The sequence below is a fragment of the Ochotona curzoniae genome, unplaced genomic scaffold (assembly GCF_017591425.1).
Source record: "Ochotona curzoniae isolate NIBS_2020 unplaced genomic scaffold, NIBS_Ocur_1.0 scaffold_1037, whole genome shotgun sequence".
Taxonomy (NCBI): Eukaryota; Metazoa; Chordata; class Mammalia; order Lagomorpha; family Ochotonidae; genus Ochotona; species Ochotona curzoniae.
In genome coordinates, this window is record NW_024467083.1 from 6,354,131 (window position 1) to 6,376,422 (window position 22,292).

General features: G+C 42.9%; 1 protein-coding gene across 4 annotated transcripts in view; it reads left to right on the forward strand.

The window, feature by feature from the left end:
- The first annotated feature begins 956 nt into the window (after positions 1-956).
- Positions 957-22,292, forward strand: part of ABCD3 (ATP binding cassette subfamily D member 3) — a 73,589-nt gene continuing 52,253 nt past the window's right edge. The window contains exon 1 of one of the 4 annotated variants that reach the window (XM_040998238.1): positions 957-1,146. In XM_040998238.1, coding sequence (XP_040854172.1) covers positions 1,037-1,146 — 110 coding nt within the window. In that variant the 5' untranslated portion in view covers positions 957-1,036. The remainder of the gene's footprint in view (positions 1,147-22,292) is intronic. The other 3 variants (XM_040998241.1, XM_040998239.1, XM_040998240.1) reach the window with 3 other exon arrangements.

The window sequence follows — 22,292 nt, forward strand, 5'->3', positions numbered from 1 at the left end:
AAACCATAACCCACTAAGTTATTGTCTACGGGCTGGACCAAGCATTAGGGATGACAATTTCTGCTTCATGGGGTCAGACAGGAGAACAGTGTAATGGGCAAAGCCCTTCTAGTTCTGGGAATCAGGCCAGCGATTCATACAAGGCATGATTGTTCCTGCTGAATGTTCCTTTGCAAAGTACAGTGCTTTTGGAACTTTTTGTTTGACCAGACCTACATACAGAAACACATCTCTTATCGCCACCTAACTGGGAGTGAAAATCTCCCAGGACAACTGCTTCACGGTGAGATGCAATCTGTGCTTTTGCTCTTGTGGGCTATTCTTCTCAATTCCATGAAAATAGTAATTAATAGTAATAATAATGAAGCAATGCTTTTTATTGACCAAGCCCACGTCACAGTTTCCTAGAGTTGATCATCTAAGTTAGGAGACACCAGTGTGGGAAAAGCAGATTTGATCAGCATTCTTCCCACATCTCCCTACACCTCTCCAAGTCTGCGCTGTCCTGTCTTCCCCCAAACAATGAACGCTGCCCCCAGTCTCGGGGTGCCCTGCCAGACCCCCCTTCTTCCCGGGGCTCCTTTAAGAGTTGGTAACGGCCCATCTCAGAGGGCGGAGAGGCAGGGCCCACAACATCGGCGGCACAGGCCGAGCCCGCTCTTCCAGTTCTTGTGAAAGCGAGGGTGTGGGTGCGGAGGGCTGGCGGACAGGGGTTGAGGGCTTCCGCCAGGCCTCGCGGTGGGGCTCAGACCGGGAGGAAGGCAGGCGGCGTCTCGGCCGGGCGTTTCCGGCGACCCCCGCGGGGGTCCGCGCGTGCGCAGAGCGCGGCCCTGGACCGAGTCCGCGCCGCCGGCCGCGCGCGCTCCCGCGGGGCGCAGGCCTGGGTGGGCGGCGGCGCGCGCCAGGGGGCGGTCCTGTTCCGGCGGCGCCGCCCTCCCTCCGCGCCGGCCTCTCCTCCCAGTCTGCCCCGCGCTTCCTGCACTCAGGCCGGCGCCGCCGCGTCCCCTCCGGCCGGCTCGCTCACCCTGCTGGTGCCATGGCGGCCTTCAGCAAGTACTTGACGGCGCGAAACTCCTCGCTGGCGGGGGCCGCGTTCTTGCTGCTCTGCTTGCTCCACAGGCGGCGCCGCGCCCTCGGCCTGCACGGGTAAGGCTCGTGGCCGCGCCGCGTTCGCGGGCCCCGGTGGGCGCTCCCGGCTGCGTGCCCCGCTCCCTCTGCCCAGCCGAGTCGGGTGCTGGAGAGGGCCGGCGGCCGTGGCTGCCAGGCTCCCCGGTCACCCGGTGCCCCCCGGGCTGTCGGCGTCCGACCGGCCGGTCCGCCCACCTCGTTCTTTGCCGGCGGGTACGAGTTGTGTGCCCGCGAGCCAAGCTGCGCTCCACCTGCGGCGGGGCGGGAGGGGCACCGGTGTGTCCCCCGCCGCAGCACCCCCTTCTTTTCTGGCAACTTTTTGGGTGTGTGCTCTAATGTTGCCATCTCATCCCCGGGGCGGAGCGAGAGGTTTTTGTTTAGTAGAGTGGGGAATGTGATTTGAGATGAGGATTGGTCTCGCCCGGCCGAACGCGGCTGCCCCACGTCACCTGCAGCACACGGTTTGGTTCCCGAGTCACAGCTTGTTGACAGTGGCTGGAGTGAGACCCTCTCCTGGGCCCCCACGGCCAAGTCTCCTGATACCGAGTCCCCCCTGGAGCTGGGCAGGGAACGCCCTGGCCTTTCCTCCGGAAAGGCTACCTGGACTTTAGGTGCTTGGAGGACAAAGTTCCCTCCCTGTAGGTGAAAGGTGAAAGTGTGTGTTAGGTGAAGCGGTGAGTCGCGAGAGAGGATTGAACGTTCCTATTGAAGTTGGGGAGGATGTGAGATTAGAGGAGGAGCGGGAGTTGGGTTACAGCTGTGGACTCACAGGCATACCTTTAAGTTGCTGAGCAATTCTTGTGCACGCAAACGGGGAAGGGCCATTCACCAAGCGTTCTTACCAGTCCTGGGATGGTTCACGGTCGATCATGACCCACCGCTTTCATGCATTTTCCTTCCTTCATTCCTCTGGGCAAGCACGGTTGTCTTCTGTTTCTGATTTGTCTTGAAATAGCTAAATGGATATGTAGAATTAGGAGTGAGACGCTGACAGGTGGTTGCAGGTCGTAGTCCCCCCTCACATGCTTCCTAGTCTTCCGCATGTTCTTTTCTGCTACACACTTGATACGGGATGGGACCTCTTGTCCTTACGTGCACTTCACAGAGGTGAAGATGATTTGCATTTCAGGCTGGATGTTACAGAATCCGTTTATGCTGCTTCTGGTCAGTTCGCTTTCCAGAGGACTGATTCTGGAAAATAGGAAGCGTTTTTAAAAAGTACAGATTGGAGTGTATCCTTACTGAATCTAAGTTAGGAATGAAGTTCTCTGGCGCTATGTCAAGAGAAAATGCTCAGGCCTGCCGTGCGTTTGCGTGTCTGCAGCAGCGTGTGGTGCGGGACTGAAGACTCCGCTCTAAAAGCCCTGGTTACCTTGGTGATTTTTGTAAAACACTTTACTGGAGTACTCGGGCATGTAGAAATAGCACGTGAGTTTAGTGCTTGAAGTTTTCATATGCAAAACACATTCGTGTCCTCAGCATCTCGATTAAGACACACTGTTGACACCTTCTACATATGTACAGTTTTTATGAAAAGAAACTTCCCAGCATCCCCGAAACTCCTTTCTGTCCTAATCCAAGATAACTGTCAGACCAGTTTATAACCATGGATTCTTAAAAAAAAGATCAATTTTTTAAATTGGAAAGGCAAATATACAGAGAGCAGGAGATACAGAGACACGCTGGGTCACTCTAAGTAGCCACAACGGCCAGAGCTGAGCTAATGTGAAGCCAGGAACCAGGAACCTCTTCAGGTCTCCCATTCAGGTGCAGGGTCCCAAGGCTTTGGGCTGTCCTCTGCTGCTTTCCCAGGCCACAGTCAGGGAGCTGGATGGGAAGTGGAGCAACTGGTGCCCAGGTAGGATTTTGGCAGATGCAAGGAAAGGATTTAGCTATTAGGCTATTGCACCGGGCCGAAAAACCATGGATTAATGACTAAGAGAAATTTTAACCAGTCACCTAATAGGAAGCACTAACAATAACAGTAAAATAGTGTAATAGGATTTGTCCTATTAAAATGACTTTAACTATTGATTTGCCACTATAAAGTGCTTTAAAAATCTGAGAAATGTTGCCAGTTTGGGGGAAGGTTAAATTATACAACAGACAGTTCACTGAACAAAAGATTATTATTAATTTTTCTTTGCATTGGGATGAGTTGAGAAAATATTTTTGTAAGTATTTTGTGGGAGTAGAATAAAGATTATGAGCAATTAAGCATGGTGTTTAAATTACTGAGCTAAAAGGAGTGAACTATTTTGAAATAACTGTAAATGGTGCTGGATCTGTAAATGTTATTCTTCTGGAATTTTATGAATAGTTTTTACTACCTTTAGTATTACAGCTTGTAGGGTAGAAAATTCTATTTTTGTGTTTTATTGGTCTTTTGAATATCATTGGGAACAGAACCAATTAGTTAAGGAACCTACTCTGACTGCTGGACCTGCTTTTGTTTGTTGTGAATAGTAGGTCTGTCTTAGAATTTGTTCATTTATTCTCTTGTAATTGAATAGACATAGAACTAATAAAATTTTTTTGTTACAATATAACTTTGTTCTAAAAGCAATAGTTTAATGTTCTGTTATATTTTATTTTTGTTAATGCAACTTTTCTTTCTTTTTTAAAGATTTATTTATTTATTTGAAACTCGGAGTTCCGGAGAGAGATACAGATTTTCCACTTGCTGGTTCACTCCCCAGATAACCACAAAAATTTCAGGCTGGTTTAGGCCAAGCCAGGAGCTTCTTCCTGGCCTTGCACTTGGATTGTAGAGGCCCAAACATTTGGGTTCTTCCAGCACTTTCCCTAGGCTGTTAGTGGGGAGCTGGGTAGTGCAGCAGCCAGGACACGAATTGGCGCATATCTGGGTTACTGGCAATGCAGGTGGCAGCTTTGCTTACTGTGTCACAATTGTAGACCCTGTGCAGATTTTCTCACCAGCTGAATGAGTGTGTGTGTGTGTGTGTGTGTGTGTGTATCCTTTTACTGTGAAGGATTTCACAGATATACAAAGAAGCCAAATGTTGTGAGAATTCCTCTGAGCAGTTTACCCAAACAGCACCAACAATATCTTATTCTTGTTTCATCTCTATTTGCTTTTAGCCCTTCATTTCATAGGTGTTTGTTTAAGATAAAGCTTATATACATTGAAATGTGCAAACCTTATATATATATATAAAAATAGTATATATATTAAACAAATTATTCATTTGTGTAGCATACCCATATCACAAATTAGAACACTTTCCTGCCCCATAAGTTCCCTTGTATTCATTCCTAGTAGCTTCCCATGACTGCTGCGCTCTTTTTCATTTAGTAATGCATTTTGTTTGTTATTTTGGGGCAAAAGTCAAACCTTTTGGTTCAGGTATAAAGGGGGCCATTCAGTTCAAAAGGAGTCTCAGAATGGAGTAGCACTGCTGGATTCTCCCTCTGCTCGTGTGTAGACACACACAGAGATAAAACATACATTAAATAAGTTGCAGTTTTTAGGGAGCTTATATTGTTGGGGAGAAGTAGCTTAACACAGGTGATATGCCTTAGAAGTTCTGGGAAAGGCAAGATTGGCAGGCATGCTTGGGAAGCGTTAAGTTTTCTGGGTGATGTGAGGTAAGGCTAGAAAGTAGGCAGACAAACTCAGTGGTATAGCAGTCCTTATCAGAATTTTTGCATGTGTGACAGGAAAAAGGTTTGTGGTGACCTTTCTTTTTTTCATTTTCTTTTAAAAATACTACACAAGATTTATTTGTTCAACCTAGTGGACTAGCTGGGCAAAATGTCTTATTTATTTGTTGGTGTCTAGCATTAAAAAAAAAAGATTTATTTATCTAAATGACAGAGTTAGAGAGGGAGAGAGAGAAAGAGAGAGAGAGAGAAAGATGGATGGATGTACAGGGCTGGGCTGAGCTTTATCCAGGATCTCCCTTGTGGGTGCAGCAGGGACTCAAGCACTTGTGCCATCCTCTGCTGCTTTCTTAGGGAACTGGATTGGAAATGAAGTAGCCAGGGCTTGAACTCGTGCCCATTTGGAATGCTGGTATTAGTGCTAGTGGCTTAACCCATTATACCACAACACTGGCCTGTGTGAGGCCCCTTTCATCCCTCTTCTGCTACTACCAGAGATTTAAAATAAAATTTTTAAAGATATATTTGTTTATGTCCAGATGTGAAGATACATGCAGCAAGAATCTCTATTTGCAAATCAAAGATGGACTCCCTATGAGGCTGTTGGCTATATCTTGGCAATAGGGTGCTGTACTGTATGCGGGTGCTGTACTGTCTGCCATTGTCCATACCCACAATGTCCGGGTACACTTAAATAGAATGATGGGCTTATGAGTGTTTATGAAGGTCTGTACCCTTGTGGTAATATGGTGCAAATCAATTGCGAGGAGGGAATTTTGGAAGGGGGTAAGGGAAGTCCCAGAGACTATGGAGTTGTATCATAAAATGAAAAAGAAGGGGAAAGAAAAAAAATTTTTTTTAAAAATGAATGGCTAAACTAGTCATTACCATACTATGTAATACTAGTCTGCAATAAAGAGACCAAAAAAAAATATATATATATATATTTATTTGGAAGTCACAGTTGCAGGAGGGAGAGGGGGAGAACAGAGACAGGTTTTTCATTGGCTGGCTGCAGTAGCCAGAGGTTGCCCAGGCCAAAGCCAGGAACCAGGAGCTTTTTTCGGATCAACCATGTAGGTGCAGGGGCCCAAGCACTTGAGCCATCTTCCACTGCTTTCCCAGGCATATTACTGAGCTAGATTGGAAGTATAGCAGCTGGGACTCGAACTGGTGGACTGTGGGATTTTGGTGCTGTAAGTGGTGACTTAACTTGCTGTGCCACATTGCCATTCCTTATCAGAGATCTTTTTAAGAACACGAATGCGATTATAATATTGCTGTGTTACATTATTCTAACTACTATAAAATGCAGGCTTTCTGTGTCTGTGGTTTGTTTTCTGTCTTCTTTCGTATATATCCAGTCATTTGGGGTGAACTTGTAGGTTCTGGATATGACAGGCTGAGGCCAGTCCCTGTAGGCTGATTGTAATCACTGTCATTCCCTCCACTTCTCGGATTTTTTTTCCTCGAAGACAGCCCAGTCAAATTATCTCTTGATATTTTCTTCCTTTTTCTTACTATCAAAGCTGGTGTAGGTGCTCTCTGCTTTCCTAATAACCCATTTATTCCTCTACTCTAGCAGTTGCTACACTGTACATTTTTCTTTCTTGATTTTTAATTTTTAAAAAAGATTTATTTATCTTTAGTGGAAAGTCAGATATGCATAGAGAAGGGAGACACAGAGAAAGATCTTTCATCTGCTGATTTACTGCCTAAGCGGCCACAATGGACAAAACTGAGCCAATCTGAAGCCAGGAGCCTCTTCCAGGTTTCCCACCCAGGTGCAGGGTCCCAAGGCTTTGGGCGGTCCTTGACTGCTTTCCCAGGCCACAGGCAGGGAGCTGGATGGGAAGCAGGGCTGCTGGGATTAGAACAGACGCTCATAAGGGATCCCAGTGTGTTCAAGGCGAGGACTTTAGCCATTAGACTACTGTGTCGGGCCTGCAGATTTGTTTTCTCGGCTTCTTTTTACATCAGACCATGAATTGAGGATAGGGAATGAGTCATATTTAAATCTTTAATTAGGGTTGGTCGCATGATGGATAATCAGTGCTTATGCAGTAGATGCATGATGTAGATAGCAAAAAAATGTTTTGAGAATCAATTGGAAATGTGAAACAGCTACAAATAGACCAAGAGGCATTATCTTCAAGGAGTGATAGTTGTGACCTGAAGAGTATAGAGTAGGGGAAACTGGATGTTAGTGGCTTGATTGATTCTTAGGTTTTGGCACATTAGCAACCTTGGGCAAGCATTTTGTTTCAGGGCATTTGCACTTGCTGTCCTCTTGTCTGAATGTTGTTTCTTTATATACCCACATTTCGTACGCTCTTCCTTCTTTAAAGTGTCATGGACATCTTTTCAGTAAGAGCTGTTGCTACTCAACTTAAGAATTGACCTCTGTGTATAACCTGTGTCCATCTTCCTGGCTTTGCTTTTCTCCTAAACATACATCAAATATGCTGTTTACCTTGCATGTTTATTTAGCTTGATACCTGTTTCTGGTGCTACGAAGTGTCTGTTAGCAGGAATTTCTGTTTATTTTGTGTTCATTGTTTTCTCTTTTTTTATAAGATTTATTTTTATTATTTTTTTCATTGGAAAGGTGGATATACAGAGAGGAGAGACAGAGAGGAAGATCTTCCGTCCCATGATTCACTCCCCAAGTGAGCGCAACGGTCGATGCTATGCCAATCCGAAGCCAGGAGCCTCTTCCGGGTCTCCCACATGGGTGCAGGTTCCCAAAGCTTTGGGCCGTCCTTGACTGCTTTCCCAGGCCACAGGCAGGGAGCTGGAAGGGAAGCGGGGCTGCCGGGATAGAACCGGCGCCCATATGGGATCCCGGGCGTGCAAGGCGAGGACCTTAACCACTTGCGCCACCGTGCCGGGCCCTATTTTGTGTTCATTGTTACAGTGGCAGTAGATTAAAGCTGTGGCTGGCAGAGTAAGTTCTCAAAAAAATGTTCCAGCAGCTCTAACTCTAGGTGCTTTTTTTTCAGGGTTGTAGTTGTTGTTGTTGGATATAACAGTTTTCTCTTGCTACAGATGTAAATATCGGCTCCCAGAGTATATCGTGAACTCTTTCGAAGCTGGACCTCTTAACATAGGGTGAACATTCCTAGCCCAAAAATCCAAAATCTGTGGCTTTTTTAAATCTTAACATAAGCCTCAAGAATGTTTGGTTTTGGAGCCTTTCAGATTTCAGATAAGTGATATTATGCCAGTACATTATATGCCAGTATTTCAAATTCTAACAAACTCCAAAATCTGTAACTCTTTCAGTCCTAAGCATTTTTGTTGAAGGGTTTTCAGCTAATGTTTGCTACATATATGGATGAAGCCAAACTTGGATACTTGTAAAAATTTAAATATTTTATAAACTACTTTTGATAGTTTATAATGATACAGTGGTGGGGCTGGCTTTATGGCATAGTAGGTTAAACTGCTGCTTGCCACACTGGCATCACATACCCGAGTGCAGGTTCAAGCCCCGCCTACTTTGCTTCCAGTCCAGCTTCCTGCTGAAGTGCCTGGGCAAGCAGCTGCTTCTCATATGGGAAGCCCAAATGGAATTCTAGGCCCCTGACTTTGGGCTGGCGCAGCCTGGCCCTGGCCACTGAGGGCATTTGGGAGAGAAGTAGATGGTGAAGATCTCTCTCTCTCTTCTTCTCTCTGTATCTGTCTGTTGTTAAGATAAATGAAATCAAGTCATCCATGATATGATTAACATAATCCACACATTGTTTTATTTTTGTTGCTTTCTTAATTTTTTAATAGTTATGTTTTATTATTTTCATTTAGAGCATATGCCTTTCTTGTATTTATGAGAGCTGGCATGGTAGTGTGGCAGATAAAGCTGCTTGGGATCTGGACATCCCATGTGGGCACTGCTTCATGTCTGCCCTAGTGGCCCGGGAAAAGCAGCAGAGACTGTATTCTGTATTTTGGAAATTTTGTCTTTCAAATAAATAAAAATAAATATTTTATGACTTATCTATTTACTTGAAAGGTGGATACCTGCTGCTTTCCCAGGTACATTAGCAGAGCTGGATTGAAAGTGGAGCAGCAGGGACTTGAACCAGCGATCTTATGGGGTGCTGGCATCACAGAGGCTTGACTTTCTATACAACACCAATACCTAGAAGTACTCTCAAAGAATGTTGAAATGGTCCTCTATATAGCTGTGATTCATTTTATCCTTAAATATTGGACAATATGTTAGCTTTTCATTACTACAGTGAAATAGCTGAGGTAAGGCCTGGCATGGTAGCCTCGTGGCTAAGGTCCTTACCTTGCACGTGCTGGGATCCCATATGGGCACAAGTTCTAATCCCGGTGGCCCTGATCCCATCTAGCTCCCTGCTTGTAGCCTGGGAAAGCAATTGAGGATGGCCCAAAACCTTGGGACCCTGCGCCTGGGTGGGAGACCTGGAAGAGGCTCCAGGCTCCTGGCTTCAGATTGACTCAGCTCTGGCTGTTGCGGTCACTTGGGGAGTGAGTCAGTGGATAGAAAATCTTCCTTTCTGCCTTTCCTCTCTATATATCTGATTTTCCAAAAACAAAAAAAAGTAGCTGAGGTGACTAACCTTACAAAGAGAAATGGTTTATTTAGCTCCCAGTGTTGGAGGCTTGTGCTCAGTGAGGGCAGTGGGTGGTAGTGACAAGGCAACATGGAGGAGGAATACACGGTGAGAAGGAGGCAGAGGGGCTGGCCCTTGCTCAGCCTTTCTCCTGAAAACTCCTGTGGAGGGCACACCTCAAAGAAAGGACCTCCCTTTAGTCTCATCTTCTAATCACCCTAATCGGGTTAAGTTTCCACCTTCTTAGTGTCCTTAAACTTAGGGTTTACATCTGCATGAATTTGGGGATCAGATCATTTCAAACTGCCGCAGACTCTAGATTGCCTCTGGAATTTTTACAGGTAATACCATGATAATTGCAAGTGAATATTTCCATCACTCTGTAATTTCCTTGGAATCGATTGCCAGAAATAGGAGTAGGGAATGGAAGCTGGAGAGCTTTAGTATTTGTGGAAAGAATGTGAATGTTCTGGAGCTACACAATTGGTCTATGTTTGCTGTTAACTTAGTTGCCCACTCACCACTGGGATTGTTAATTTTTTGGTGTTTTTGTTTTTGTTTTTGTTTTTTTGCTTTAGAGGTGGAGAATAATGTTACAAGATTTTTTTATTTGCATGTATTTTGTGAATTGCAAATATGAACTTTTTTTTTTTTTTAAGTAGCAACTTGATGCTGATTGTGGAAGCTGCTTGCCATAATGGAAAATCATGCTCCTTAGAGAGCTCATATTTTTCATTAGCCACTGGTCAGCGCAGTGATCTCGGCCAGTTGGTTCAGCCAGAACCTCAAAAAAGCAGAAATAATAACAGCAGTTGTGTGAGGATGTAAACAGAAAATGTCTGTAAACCCAGTGCTCAATAAATAAAAGGCAGCTCTCATTAGCCATCCCTATGCTTCAATTGACATGATCATTTGGTTTCAGAGTTAGACTTGGAGAGCATGTTAGTTTTATGTGACAGTTTTAGGTCTGTGTGTTTTTTTCAGTTACTGCTTCCTGAATGTGGTATTCTTTAGCTGTCTATCTCTTAAAGAGATAGGCCTAAATTGAATTCAGTAGTTTGTTGGTGTGACCTCTTGCTGACACAAAACTTGTGGATCTTAAACCTTTGTTAATGTAGGATGAGATTACAGGTGTTTTTACGAAACAGATCTGCCTCCCTCATTCAGTAAATACAAGGGTTTCTCCTCAGTAATTTTTGTTTATTTTTGTCTTCTTTAAACTTGGATTTAGGTCTTTGTCCAAGTAGTTTACCTTCTCTAAAACATTTTTGATCGTACATATTTAATAAAGTAACTAAAAACTTTTTTCTATATATTTTCCCAATTAATTTTTAAAGATAGGGCTAAGTATACAATGTATTTATATGGAAATACCTATTTATTATAAGCATATACGTGTATTTATACCACTGTGACTTTGTCTGTTAGAGGACATGGGAATTATGTTGGCTGTCATCTTCAGTTTATCAGCCAGCACCTTGTCATGGGTTTCCTTCTGATAATAGACCTGGAATTCTGACAGCTTCTGCAACCAGCCCCTACTGGGCCAGTGGGAATGCTCTTTTGGAAGTTTCTGCTGAGGCTGGGGACAGAGGGCATCTTTCTTCACTGGCCCTGGAGCTGGGAGGGTGAGTCCCTAGAGCTGTGTGGGAGTGGCATTCATGGGAAATGGGCAGGAAACTCCTGTTTGATCTACCATCAGATGGTTTATGGAATGGGAACCAAGGTTGACCGGACTTCCATGACATCTTAAGAGAATGAGGTTTTTGGTAAAGTTATAACTTTTCCTTCCAAGTTCCCATGCCATATTTTGAGGTTTTTATTTTCACCAAGATCATCATCAGGTCCATGTGCAGTTTGATGACTATCATTGCCTTTTAATCTATAATAATAAGATATAAACTGGAATTTTGAAGATGATGAGATCTTCACATATTTTCTTTGGAATTGCAGATACAAAATCAGACTGTGAATTGTTATTTCCCAATTATTTCCTTTATTTTTATTGGAAAGGCAGATTTATAGAGAGAAGGAGCTACAGAGAGGAAGATCTTCCATCTACTAGTTTACTCTGCTAGTGGCCACAGTGGCTGGAGCTGAGCTGATATGAAGCTAGGAGCCAGGAGCTTCTTTTGGGTCTCCCATATGGATGCAGGGTTCCAAGACTCTGGGCCATCCTCTACTCCAAGCCCACAACCTGGGAGCTGGATGGTAAGTGGAATAGCCAGGACTCAAACTGGCAGATGCAAGGTGAGGATTTAACCACTGAGCCATCATGCCAATTCCCCAATTATTTCTTTCAGAAGAAATTTTATGGTATGTTAGAATTAATTAAAATGACATTGTGTAATAATTAAGTTGCTGCTTAGAACAGGCAGCCATGTCTCCTAACTGATGCTGGCCAACACCCTGGGAAACAGCAGGCGGTGTCTCAAGTAGTTGAATCCCTGCCATATTGTATGGGGGATCTTGGATTCCCATCTGTGGCCTAGGTCTGACCCAGCCCGGGCTGGTGCAGGGATTTGAAGAGTTAACCAATGGATGGAGGATATTTGTGTCTGTTTCTGTGTCTTTTAATTAAATGAAAATAAAAAAATTTCAAAATAACATTTGTAATATTTCTACTAAAAATTATGCATCTGCCTGTTACTTAGGAAAATAGCTTGCATTGTGGTATTTTTTTTTTAAATGAGTAAATTGCTTGTTTTAGCCCTTCTATAGGCATCAGAATAACCAGCTTTGGATTACTGATAGATTCTTTAGTTGTTTGAAGCTTTGATAGGTAGAAAAACCTTAGTGTGCTAAAAGGCATGTTTTAAAGACATACATTTGTTACCCTTTGCCAAATTAGCAGTCCCTAATGTATTTGATCAAATTAATTGCCAGAGTCCAGCTCCAGCAGAGTTCAGAACTCGCAAGGGGTGCGTGGATGAGGTGCAAAGAGGAAAGAAAGAGACGGACCACTAGGATTTCATGATCATTATGGACGATGTGGGAAAGCTGTTCACTTTATTTATACAGAAACAGTCAAACTCTGTTTCAGACTTTTTACATCATGGTCAAGTGGGTGTTTCTTAGGATAATTCTGCCATTTGTTTTAGCTAAAAACAATAGAAGTTCCTGCTACAATTCTTATCCTACAACTCAATCTTGTATCACAAAGAAAAGGGGAACGTAAAGAATGAGGAAAGAATGGAACCCTAAATACAGGTCCTTTGATTAGCATAAGGGGAGAAATGTATCACAAAGAAAAGGAGAACCTAAAGATCAAGGAAAGAATGAAACCCTGAATACAGGTCCCTTGATTAGCATAAGATCAATGGGGACAGCCAAGACAGTAGGAATAATAGACATGACATTATTGACATTAACCTCCAAGCTCACATTGAGTAAAAGGCCAACCTCACAGTAGCAAACAATGCCTGGATGGGTTAGAATTCTTTTGCAGGGTGGTCCAGTGTCCATGCAAAGGAAGGTGGAGCTGCATTCAGGTGGTTGTAGAGACATCCTTGGGGCTCTGCCAAACTGCGGGAAGTTCCTGCGGCCCTGCCTGCAATGGAATAATACTCTTCACACCTTCCTGTCCCCCACATCCACTGCACGGACCCCAACAGTTAATAAAATGTGAAATTGAAAATAATGTTCATCAAAGTATGGTAAGCTAATTTGATATCTGCAAACAGACATAGCCATCATGACACCATAATAATAGACATAGAGGTAGATTTTATATATGACTTATTTTGTGTTTGAATTATTCTGGCTTTTAAAAATAATTTATTTGAGGCTGGCATGTGCTGCAGGTTGCTAAGCTTGCTGCCACACTGCCAGCATCCTGCAGGAATACCAGTTTGGGTGAGTGCTCCACTTCAGTTCTCTCTGATAATGTGGCTGGGAAGACAGAGGAACATAGCCCAAGTACCTGAGACCCGGGTGGAATTCCAGGCTTCTCTCTGACCTGGCCTAGTCTGGGTCTTATGGCCGTTTGGGGAGTGAACCATCTGATAGAAGATCTCTGTTTCTCTTTTCCAACTAGTTAAAATAAAAATTTTAAATATATGTATTTATTAGAGAGACAGAGACAGCCAGAGGACCCTTATTCCTTGTTTACTCCCCAAATGCTCACAGGAGCTGGAACTGGGCTGGGCTGGGCAGGAAGATGAATTTAGTAACTCAGTCTAGGTCTCCCACTTGGGTGGAAGGAATCCAATTGCTTAACCCATTCCTGCTGCCTCCCAGGGTCTGCCACAGTGGAAAGCTGGAGTTGGGAGCCAGAGCTGGGCTGCAGCCCAGTACTTTGACATAGGATACAGACATCTTAACCACTGTGCCAAACTTCCAGCCCCTTGTTAATATTTCATACCTGTCAATATTAAAAACATAAATATACCATGTTTAATAAGACAGCTTCTTTATGTAAATGATCATTCCATTATCTGGTTGTATTTATGTTACTAGATGTTATTTTAAACTATTTAAAATGTTTTTACAACTTCATTTTCATTTCTTATTTGAAAGAGGGACATCTCACATCCACTGGTTCACAGCAGTTTTCTATACCTAGGGCTGGAGCAGGAAGAAGCCAGGAGACTGGGACCTCAGCTGGGCTTCCTACACAGGTGGCAACTGTCCAGGTTCTTTAACTATCATTACTGCTCAGAGTGCCCAAGAGCACAGGAAGCTGCAAGCCAGGACTTGAACCAGACACTCCAGTATAGGCTGTGGATGTCTAAGAGACAGCTTAGCTTCTGCTCTTGCTGGCCCCCCTGAACAACTTCTGAAACCTGTGAAGTAAGATATGGACTTGAGAAAAAAGAAAGACAGTGATTTTGTAAGTTACTCTGAATTAGTGAATAAGACTGGAAATTGTTTTGAAATTAAGTAAGATTTTAATGCTTTAGTTTAAAAAATTATACATTTGCATTATCAAAAAATAGACTCTAGAAAATTTAAATATTGAAAACAGGAAGAAAACACCTGTCATTTATTATAATCATTACAATTTCTGTGAAAACAGACTTTTCACATTTTAGTGTCCTTTTCACATTCTTCCGTTTTTGAAATTAGAATGCAACTTACATTGATGCACTTTAGCTTTGATAAAAACATACTGTGCATTTCCTTTCTGCACTGCATGTTTTTGTCAAAACTGAGTATGAATTTTTATTTTTATTCGTGGACTTTGGCCTTGATGATCAGTGGAATTGTCATTCCTGGGGGTAAACTTCAAGAAGAAATAGGAAAAGAAATTGAGGTAGCATCAGATTTTTTGTTATTTCAGAACAAAGCTGAAGAAATATGCTGGTTTGAGATTGGTAGGTGGGAATCAGTGAACTGTTGAAAGAAGGGACCTCAAAGATGGTGCCACCAAGACAGTGGAGTGCTTGTTTGAATCATGGCTGCTCCACTTCCAGTCCAGCTTCTTGCTGGTGTTCTTGGCAGAGTAGTGGAAGATGACCCAAGTGTTTGGGTCCCTGCGCTTAGGTGTGGGACCTGGAAGAAGCTCCTGACTTCTAGCTTCAGACCTGCTCATCTGGCCATTGCAGCGATTTGAAGAATGAACCAGCAGATGGAAAATATTTTGTCTCGTTCTCTCCTTCCTTCTGTCGCTGTAGCTGGCATTATAGTCAGTGGTTTTACCCCTGTGCTTGCACTGTACTCTTTTTTCATTGTGTTTTTTGTTTATTTGTTTTGCAAGGTAGTGCTCTGTAGAGAGGGAGAGATAGATGAAGAATAACAGTCCTTTGAAAAAGTAGTTTTATTGTCTTCATTTTGCAAACAGGGAACCAGAAAGTTAAAGGTGGTACAAACCAGCTTGGATATTGTTCTGTGTATTTTGTTTTCTTTTACTGATTACCCTATAAATTTAAATGTGTACTTGGCTTTTCTGATATAATTTTTTAAAGTTTGTTTTTATTTGAAAGGTACAGTTTGCTGAGAAAGAGAGAGAGAGAGAGAGAAAGAGAGAGAGACAGAGAGAAAGAGAAGAGGATGAGCCTTTGGTTCACAGTAACTGTCCAAGTAGCCCTGGCTGAATCCAGTCTTCCAGGTCTCCCACTTTGGTGCAGGGGCCCAAGCACTTGCACCGCCTTCTGCTGCTTTCCTAGCCTGGTTAGCAGGGAGCTGGTTTGAAAGTGAAGCAACTAGATCTCAAACCAGTGCTCATTTAGAATGTAGGCATTGCAGGAGGCTTTATGTACCATGTTACAACACAGACCACATCTGATCTCAGTGTTCATCAATAAAACTTTATCTGTCTGTCAGGTAGTAAGAGGACTTTGAAACACTGCTTTCATATACTTTCATCTTAATTTAAATGCATTTGCTGTTTATTTTTTGTTTAGTTGTATGAAATCTGTTTAATTTCAATTGTATATTATATTTTTAAGTCTTCCATTTTATCAGGACAGGTTTTTTTTGTTTGTTTTTGTTTTTAAGATTTCTGTATTATTTGAAAAGCAGAGTGATTAGGGAGTAGAGTAAGGGAGAGAGAGTTGACTTACTGGTACCTTCTCCTGATGGCAGAATCTGCTGGATTGGGGCCCAGCTGGAGTCAGGAGCCAGGGGTCAGGAACTTTCTGGGTGTTCCATAAGGACTACAGGGGTACAGTTACTTGGGCCAGCTTCTGCTGCTTCTCAGGTGTGTTAACAGAAAGCTGAATTGGAAGCAAAGAAGGTAGAACTTCACTGATGATCTATTGTGGGATTCTTGTGTTGTAGCAATTTACCCTGCTATTGCCACTGTTACTTTTTTTTTTTTAAAGATTTATTTTTATTATTTTTTTCATTGGAAAGGTGGATATACAGAGAGGAGAGACAGAGAGGAAGATCTTCCGTCCGATAATTCACTCCCCAAGTGAGCGCAACGGGCCGATACTATGCCAATCCGAAGCCAGGAGCCTCTTCCGGGTCTCCCACATGGGTGCAGGTTCCCAAAGCTTTGGGCCATCCTCGACTGCTTTCCCGGGCCACAGGCAGGGAGCTGGAAGGGAAGCGGGGCTGCCGGGATTAGAACCGGCGCCCATATGGGATCCCGGGCGTGCAAGGTGAGGACCTTTAACCACTTGCGCCACCGCGCCGGGCCCGCCACTGTTACTTTTTATAAACTACTCTAGGTAGCAATCTTTTTTCTTTTTTTTTAAGTTATGTATTTGAAAAAATATAGTCTACATTGTTATTTTACACGGCATGTCTAGGAACCAACATCTGAAGATACTTTGGTTCTGTTTCAGCTATTTCTGCTGGTCTTTAGTTTCTTTGTGCTTGTTTATGTTGGAATATAATCCGAATGATTTCTTTAAAAGTACTCCCTGGAGAAATTTGAGGCCAATAGTTAGCATACTTTCCTCTTAAGGCCAAGTTTACCTCTTTAGGTGACTAGGTGCAGTGTTAGGGGACAACTTAAAGTTCCTAAAGAGCTCATTCTAAGAATTTTGGTTACAATGCCTTAGATAAAAGCAAGATTACATTTTAGATTTTATGTTTTGGATTCCTAGAGGAGTTGTATCATTAGATTTCTGAATCTTTGCTGTGTTAAAATTTTTCAAAATAGCTCATCTTATCCATGAAGATCAAATATATTCCCCTGCCCCCATTTCTTGGACACTTCCATATACTCAAATAAGTTTATTTGAAAGGCAAAATTTCAGAGAAAGAGAAAGAGGGGTTGGGGTGCACTCTCCAGTTGGCTGCCAGTAGCCAGAGCTGGGCTAGTCAGGAGTCAGGAGACCAGAGCTTCATGTGGCTCTGCCATGTGACTGCAGGGGCCAAAAACTTGGGCGGACCTTAGCTACCTTTGCAGGTGCACCAGCAGGCAGCTGAATGGAAGTAGAGCAGCTAGGACTTGAACTGATGTCAACAGGGGATGTCTGTTGGTGGCAGCTTTACCCACCATTCCACACTGCCAGCCACATACAATTACTTGCTGCATCTTATTTCCAGTTTTACTTAGTTCTCAACCCTATGTGTCCCCTTGGTTTGTATTTGCCAGTCATTCTCTTGCTTCTTCGCATTCTCATAACCACTGCCTTTGTTCAGGGGTTGGTGCTCCCTGACCTGGGGACAATCAGTTGGTGCCTCATGTATCATCAGTATTCTAATCATCAAGGACAGAGCTTATCTGAGATAAGTAGTATTGTTCCTACCCCTACAGATGAGAATCAATCTGGTTTTTGTTTTTTTTTTCTTCATCATACAAGCCAATAAATGAGATAAAAATAATCATCAACATATTTGGAATCCTTATTACAAACCAGACTCTATTATAGGTACTATGCAGGTTTTAGCTAATGGTATTGTTACTATTTCCATTTCTCAAATGAGAAAACTAAAGTATAGAGAGGTTGTGTAACTTGACACAGTGAGCACAGCAGCTGGGGTTCTAATCCAGGAAATCTCTCTTGAGATCCATATTTTAAACTTCTGGTCTGCTGTGGGGACAGGATTTGGACAGTTTTAATGTAACTCTAAAATGTGTATTCTTTGCACAGCATACTAAGAACTAGTTTGCTTTTCTGTAATGTTCTCTGCTATCTTAAAAGATTAGTTCTTTTGGGCCTATGTGGGGAGTGAAACAGCAGATGGAAGATCTTTTCTCTCCTTCCCTCTTTAATTCTGCCTTTCTAGTAAAAATAATTTCTTTAAAGAGGTATAGAGATGAGTAAGACATATCCCCTGCTCTTGGGACCAGATGAGGGGACATACAGGATTTCCAGAGTGCCCGAGGGAGGATGGGGGGTTACCTAAAAGACCCTGTTTGAAGGTGAGAAAACAGACAGGCAAAGGCTCCTGAGAAGGGGTCACATTGTGATTTGTTGTCCTAACACACAGTTTTGAGACTAAAAGGAGATTCAGTTAATCATTATCCTGGAAAAACAGGTAGAGTAAACAAGGACCATTCTGTGAAAACTAATAGTTAGTGACCCTATTTGTGAAGATATGTACTGAGTTTATAAGTAGTTAAACAAGCTGATTGGTGAAAAGTCTGTTTAAGCAGAAAGAATAGTATGTAAAGAAATGTAGGTTGTGAGAGAGCACATGGGATTAGGTTGAAGCGTTTGAAATTCCCATGTTTAAGTGAGAAATGGTCAAATATTTGCAATTTCGATCATTTAACCTGACATATCAAGGAGAGAGCTTTTGTGCACTGTGCCCAGAGAAGAGCCGGCAGCTGAAGTCCCTTTAGTTCCATCCCGTGGCTCTGGGCTATATTCTGAAAGTGATCATGTATGTTTAACATTTTAACTATAAAGTATTTGCTTAGTATTTGAGTAGTTAACACATTCTCATAGTCTAAACAAGCTAACAACAAAAAAGAGCTATATGTATGTAAAATTTGGTATAAGAGAACATAGTTATAGTTTTCTTTTGTGTGTTTTTTGCTTAGGCTTTGGTGTGTTTTACTTGTAGCAAAAATAATGTGGATTTTTTTTTTCTTTTGTCCATGCTCTTTACTAAAGCATTGGGATTATCTGTCCTCCAGGGGTTTTATAGAATTCCCCTTGTAAATATTTCAGATCTGGTACTTTTTTGGGGGAAGGTAGGATAGGCAGAAATTAGACACTAGAAAATTTTCTCAATTTGTCAGTTTCCATTCTATTTATCTTTTTCTCTTTGCTGTTGAATCAGTTTTGGGAAGTTATATTTTAAGCAGCTTATCCATTTTATTCAGATTTTCAAATTTCTTTATATAGTGCTGAGACAATCTCATGAATTTCTTCAAAAATTTATATAGTTTTAGACCTGATGTAGCAGCCTAGTGGCTAAAGTCCTTCCATTGCTTGTGCTGGGATCCCATCTGGGCACTGGTTTGTATTCTGGCCGCTCTACTTCCCACCCAGCTACTTGCTTGTGGCCCGGGGAAGCAGTGAAAGATGGCTCAAAGCCTTGGGACCCTTCACCTGGGTGAGAGTCTCGGAAGAAGCTCCTGGCTTTGGTGGCTATTTGGGGAGTGAATCATCGGATGGAAGATCTTCCTCTCTGACTCTCCCCCTCTATGTATATCTGACTTTCCAATAAAAATAAAAATACATTTAAAAATCTTTAAAACATTCATATAGTTTTGTGTATTTTTTAAATTAATTTATTTTTTTTTGTCCTGAATTTTTGTGCTTTTTTTTTTTTCATTTTTCAGATTGTCTGGTACTTTCTTTTCTAAAGGAACAACTTTTGAATATTTATTAATTAGTGTACTATTTCTCTGTTTTTTAAATTGTCAAATTGTTTTGGTTGTTTGAAGTTTTTTCTGCTTTACCTTATAATGCTCCTGTTAAACTTTGTTGAGTGCTTAAATTGTTAATTCTTTAAATCTTTTTTTTGAGAAATGAAATAAAAATGGCTCTGAACATCGATTTAGTTGAACCACAGGGTATATATTTAATATTTATATGTGTTCACTACTTGTAGTTGAAAATTCAAAATACTGAGAAGTCTGAAACTTTTGGAGTGCCACCATGATCCTACAAGTGAGCAATTTTACTGGGTTGGGGTTTCTACTTGTGAGTGCGGGGGCTGGAGTTGGGGCTGTGTTCTGGACTGGACAAGGCTGCAGTCTCCCTTGCCACAAGTGTGGACCTGGATCAAATGCACCAGGCCAGGCTAGACTTCAGCACTATCTGGTGCTCTGGAGAACCAGGGTAGGTGTAAGATGGATTAGGCTGGGTTTCTACCCCTACTGAGTCATGTATGAGCCGTGTCTGGGTATGGATGAGCCTTGACTGGGCTGAAACATCCTACAGTAAGAATTGGAATTGGTTGAAGGCCAGTCAGGAAAGGCCACTGTTACTGCCAGGACAGGAGGTGGACTATGTAAGGCTGGCACATGAACCCACTGGTATGTGCAAGATCTGGCAATGGGAGAGATTCTGATGGAGAAGCCTGGGCAACTCCTGTTGGCAGGACACAGTCCCAGCAGGTGAGTACAAGAACCATGACAGGGAGCAGCTCAGACCAGGCCAGAGAAAGATACCCACCAGCATATATTTGGCATTGGTCGGGGCAGACCAGGCTGAACCAGTTCACATCACCCCACTGGCAAATTTGAGCACCAGAACAGAGTGTGGGTCAGTCCAGGTATAGTCGCAACACATACTAGTGCACATTATGGCTGGCATTGGATGCCTGCTGGGCTGGGCTAGGCCTGGGCTAGGCTGTAACCTTCACCACCGTCAGCTGGAATTGGGGTGGGCTGGGCCTGGTCAGGCTACAACACCCACCTTGGCAAATGCCAAGGTGAGGTGAGCCATATTAGACTTGGCTGCAGTGACCAATCAGTATACGTGAGAACCAGGAAGGGAGGGGGCAAAGCCAGCAGGGGGAATGGGGAAGGCTCCCCTATTGGACAGCCACTTCTACTGGAGAGTGTGAGCTGAGATGGGGCAGACCAGACCAGGTAGGGCTGCAACTCCTGTGGGCCTCATGTGGACTAGATCAGGGAAAAGCTAGGCTGGGCTGACTGTTCCTATTGGTGCAAACATAAATCAGAATGGGTGAGGTTTATTATATTCTATTGGCTCTTACCTTTGCTATAATGGAAGATTTTCTGAAGCAATTTTATAATTTATGAAAATGTTAAGATATAAAGAATTGTGTAGTATAGTTAACATTAGAAACAATAATAAACCTAAGCATTTTTTTAAAGAATAGCATCTGTTGAAGTATCGTTTTTTTGTTTAATGACCTGGTACTTTTATCCCTGAAGCTATTCATTCTAGAAATCATTGGCCCTCACCTGTGAGTTGAATTATTGGAGTAGCCTGTTACGAGTGTACGACACTTCCCCCCACCCCCCCGCAAGATGTTGAGATGTACCATCCAGATTCCACTTTAAAAGAAGACCTCCTACTGTGTAGCTGTGAACAACATAGACTCCAGGTGGCTCCTTTTGCCCATCTTTAGGATCTGCCTCAACTGTAGAGAGAAGCCATTCCCCTTGACCCCTCACCCCTCCCGAGCCACTTCCTCCCTGGGACAGCATACATTTACACGTTGAGCAAGCAGAGGTATTCCATCCCATCACAGACCACTCTGATGGTCAGTACTTGCTTTTGTGCTTCTGTATGGTTGGCTGGAATTCTTTTGGTCCTGTATTATAGTTTAAATTCTCCCCAAACTGCTTTCTCTGCCTTCTATTCATGGGTGTTGATCGCTCATAAATATTTTATTCCTCCAATAATACATCACTTCTGCTTCAGAGAAACTAACCTGGTGGTAGCTCCTGAATACATGGAACTAGTTACTACAAGGAAATGCATATCAAACAATAAATTAAAAGTATGATCAAAGTTAGGCAGAGGCACAGATTGTCATGAGACTTTTGTAATCAAGCTTGGTGGATCATGTTTCGAGAGGGTAGCCTTTAGAAGTCAGAGCCATGGGTCTTTCCAAACCCATTTCCTTACTTGTATTATGTGAATGATACAATATCTTATTCCTGAGGAGACTAGCCAAGAGTTGCTAATGCAGTGAAGAAAGAATTCCCAGCAATGTGAGAGTCCAGTTCAGAAACATTTCTGAAGTCTGTTTATATCAGTTTGTTTATTCATGCATCTAAGCTTTGATTAAAGGATGGAGTAGAGGTCTACTTCTCCATGGAGGATTCGTAAAATAAAGTACATGTATATGTTTGTGTACATATATGTGTGAACATTACCAAACACATAACCTATTGTACAAAAATTGTTAAGATTCTTGTGTTTATAGGGCCTGGGGCAGCTGGCTTATGGGGGCCTGTGGGTGTGGGCTTGTAGGGCCAAGGGGAATAGCACCGGCAGGGCTGTGTGTGTGGGGACGTGGGGTTTGTGTCCAGGCAGGCAAAGCAAGCTCAGGAGAGCCCCGCTGCTTGGTCCCATGTGGGGTGCGGACAGGGGAGGGCAGAGCCCCAGGTTAACATGCTGATCTGTTGTGCTGGTGGGCCAGACCTGGGGAACCTTGAATGGGTCTGGCTCTTGAGTCTGTGGA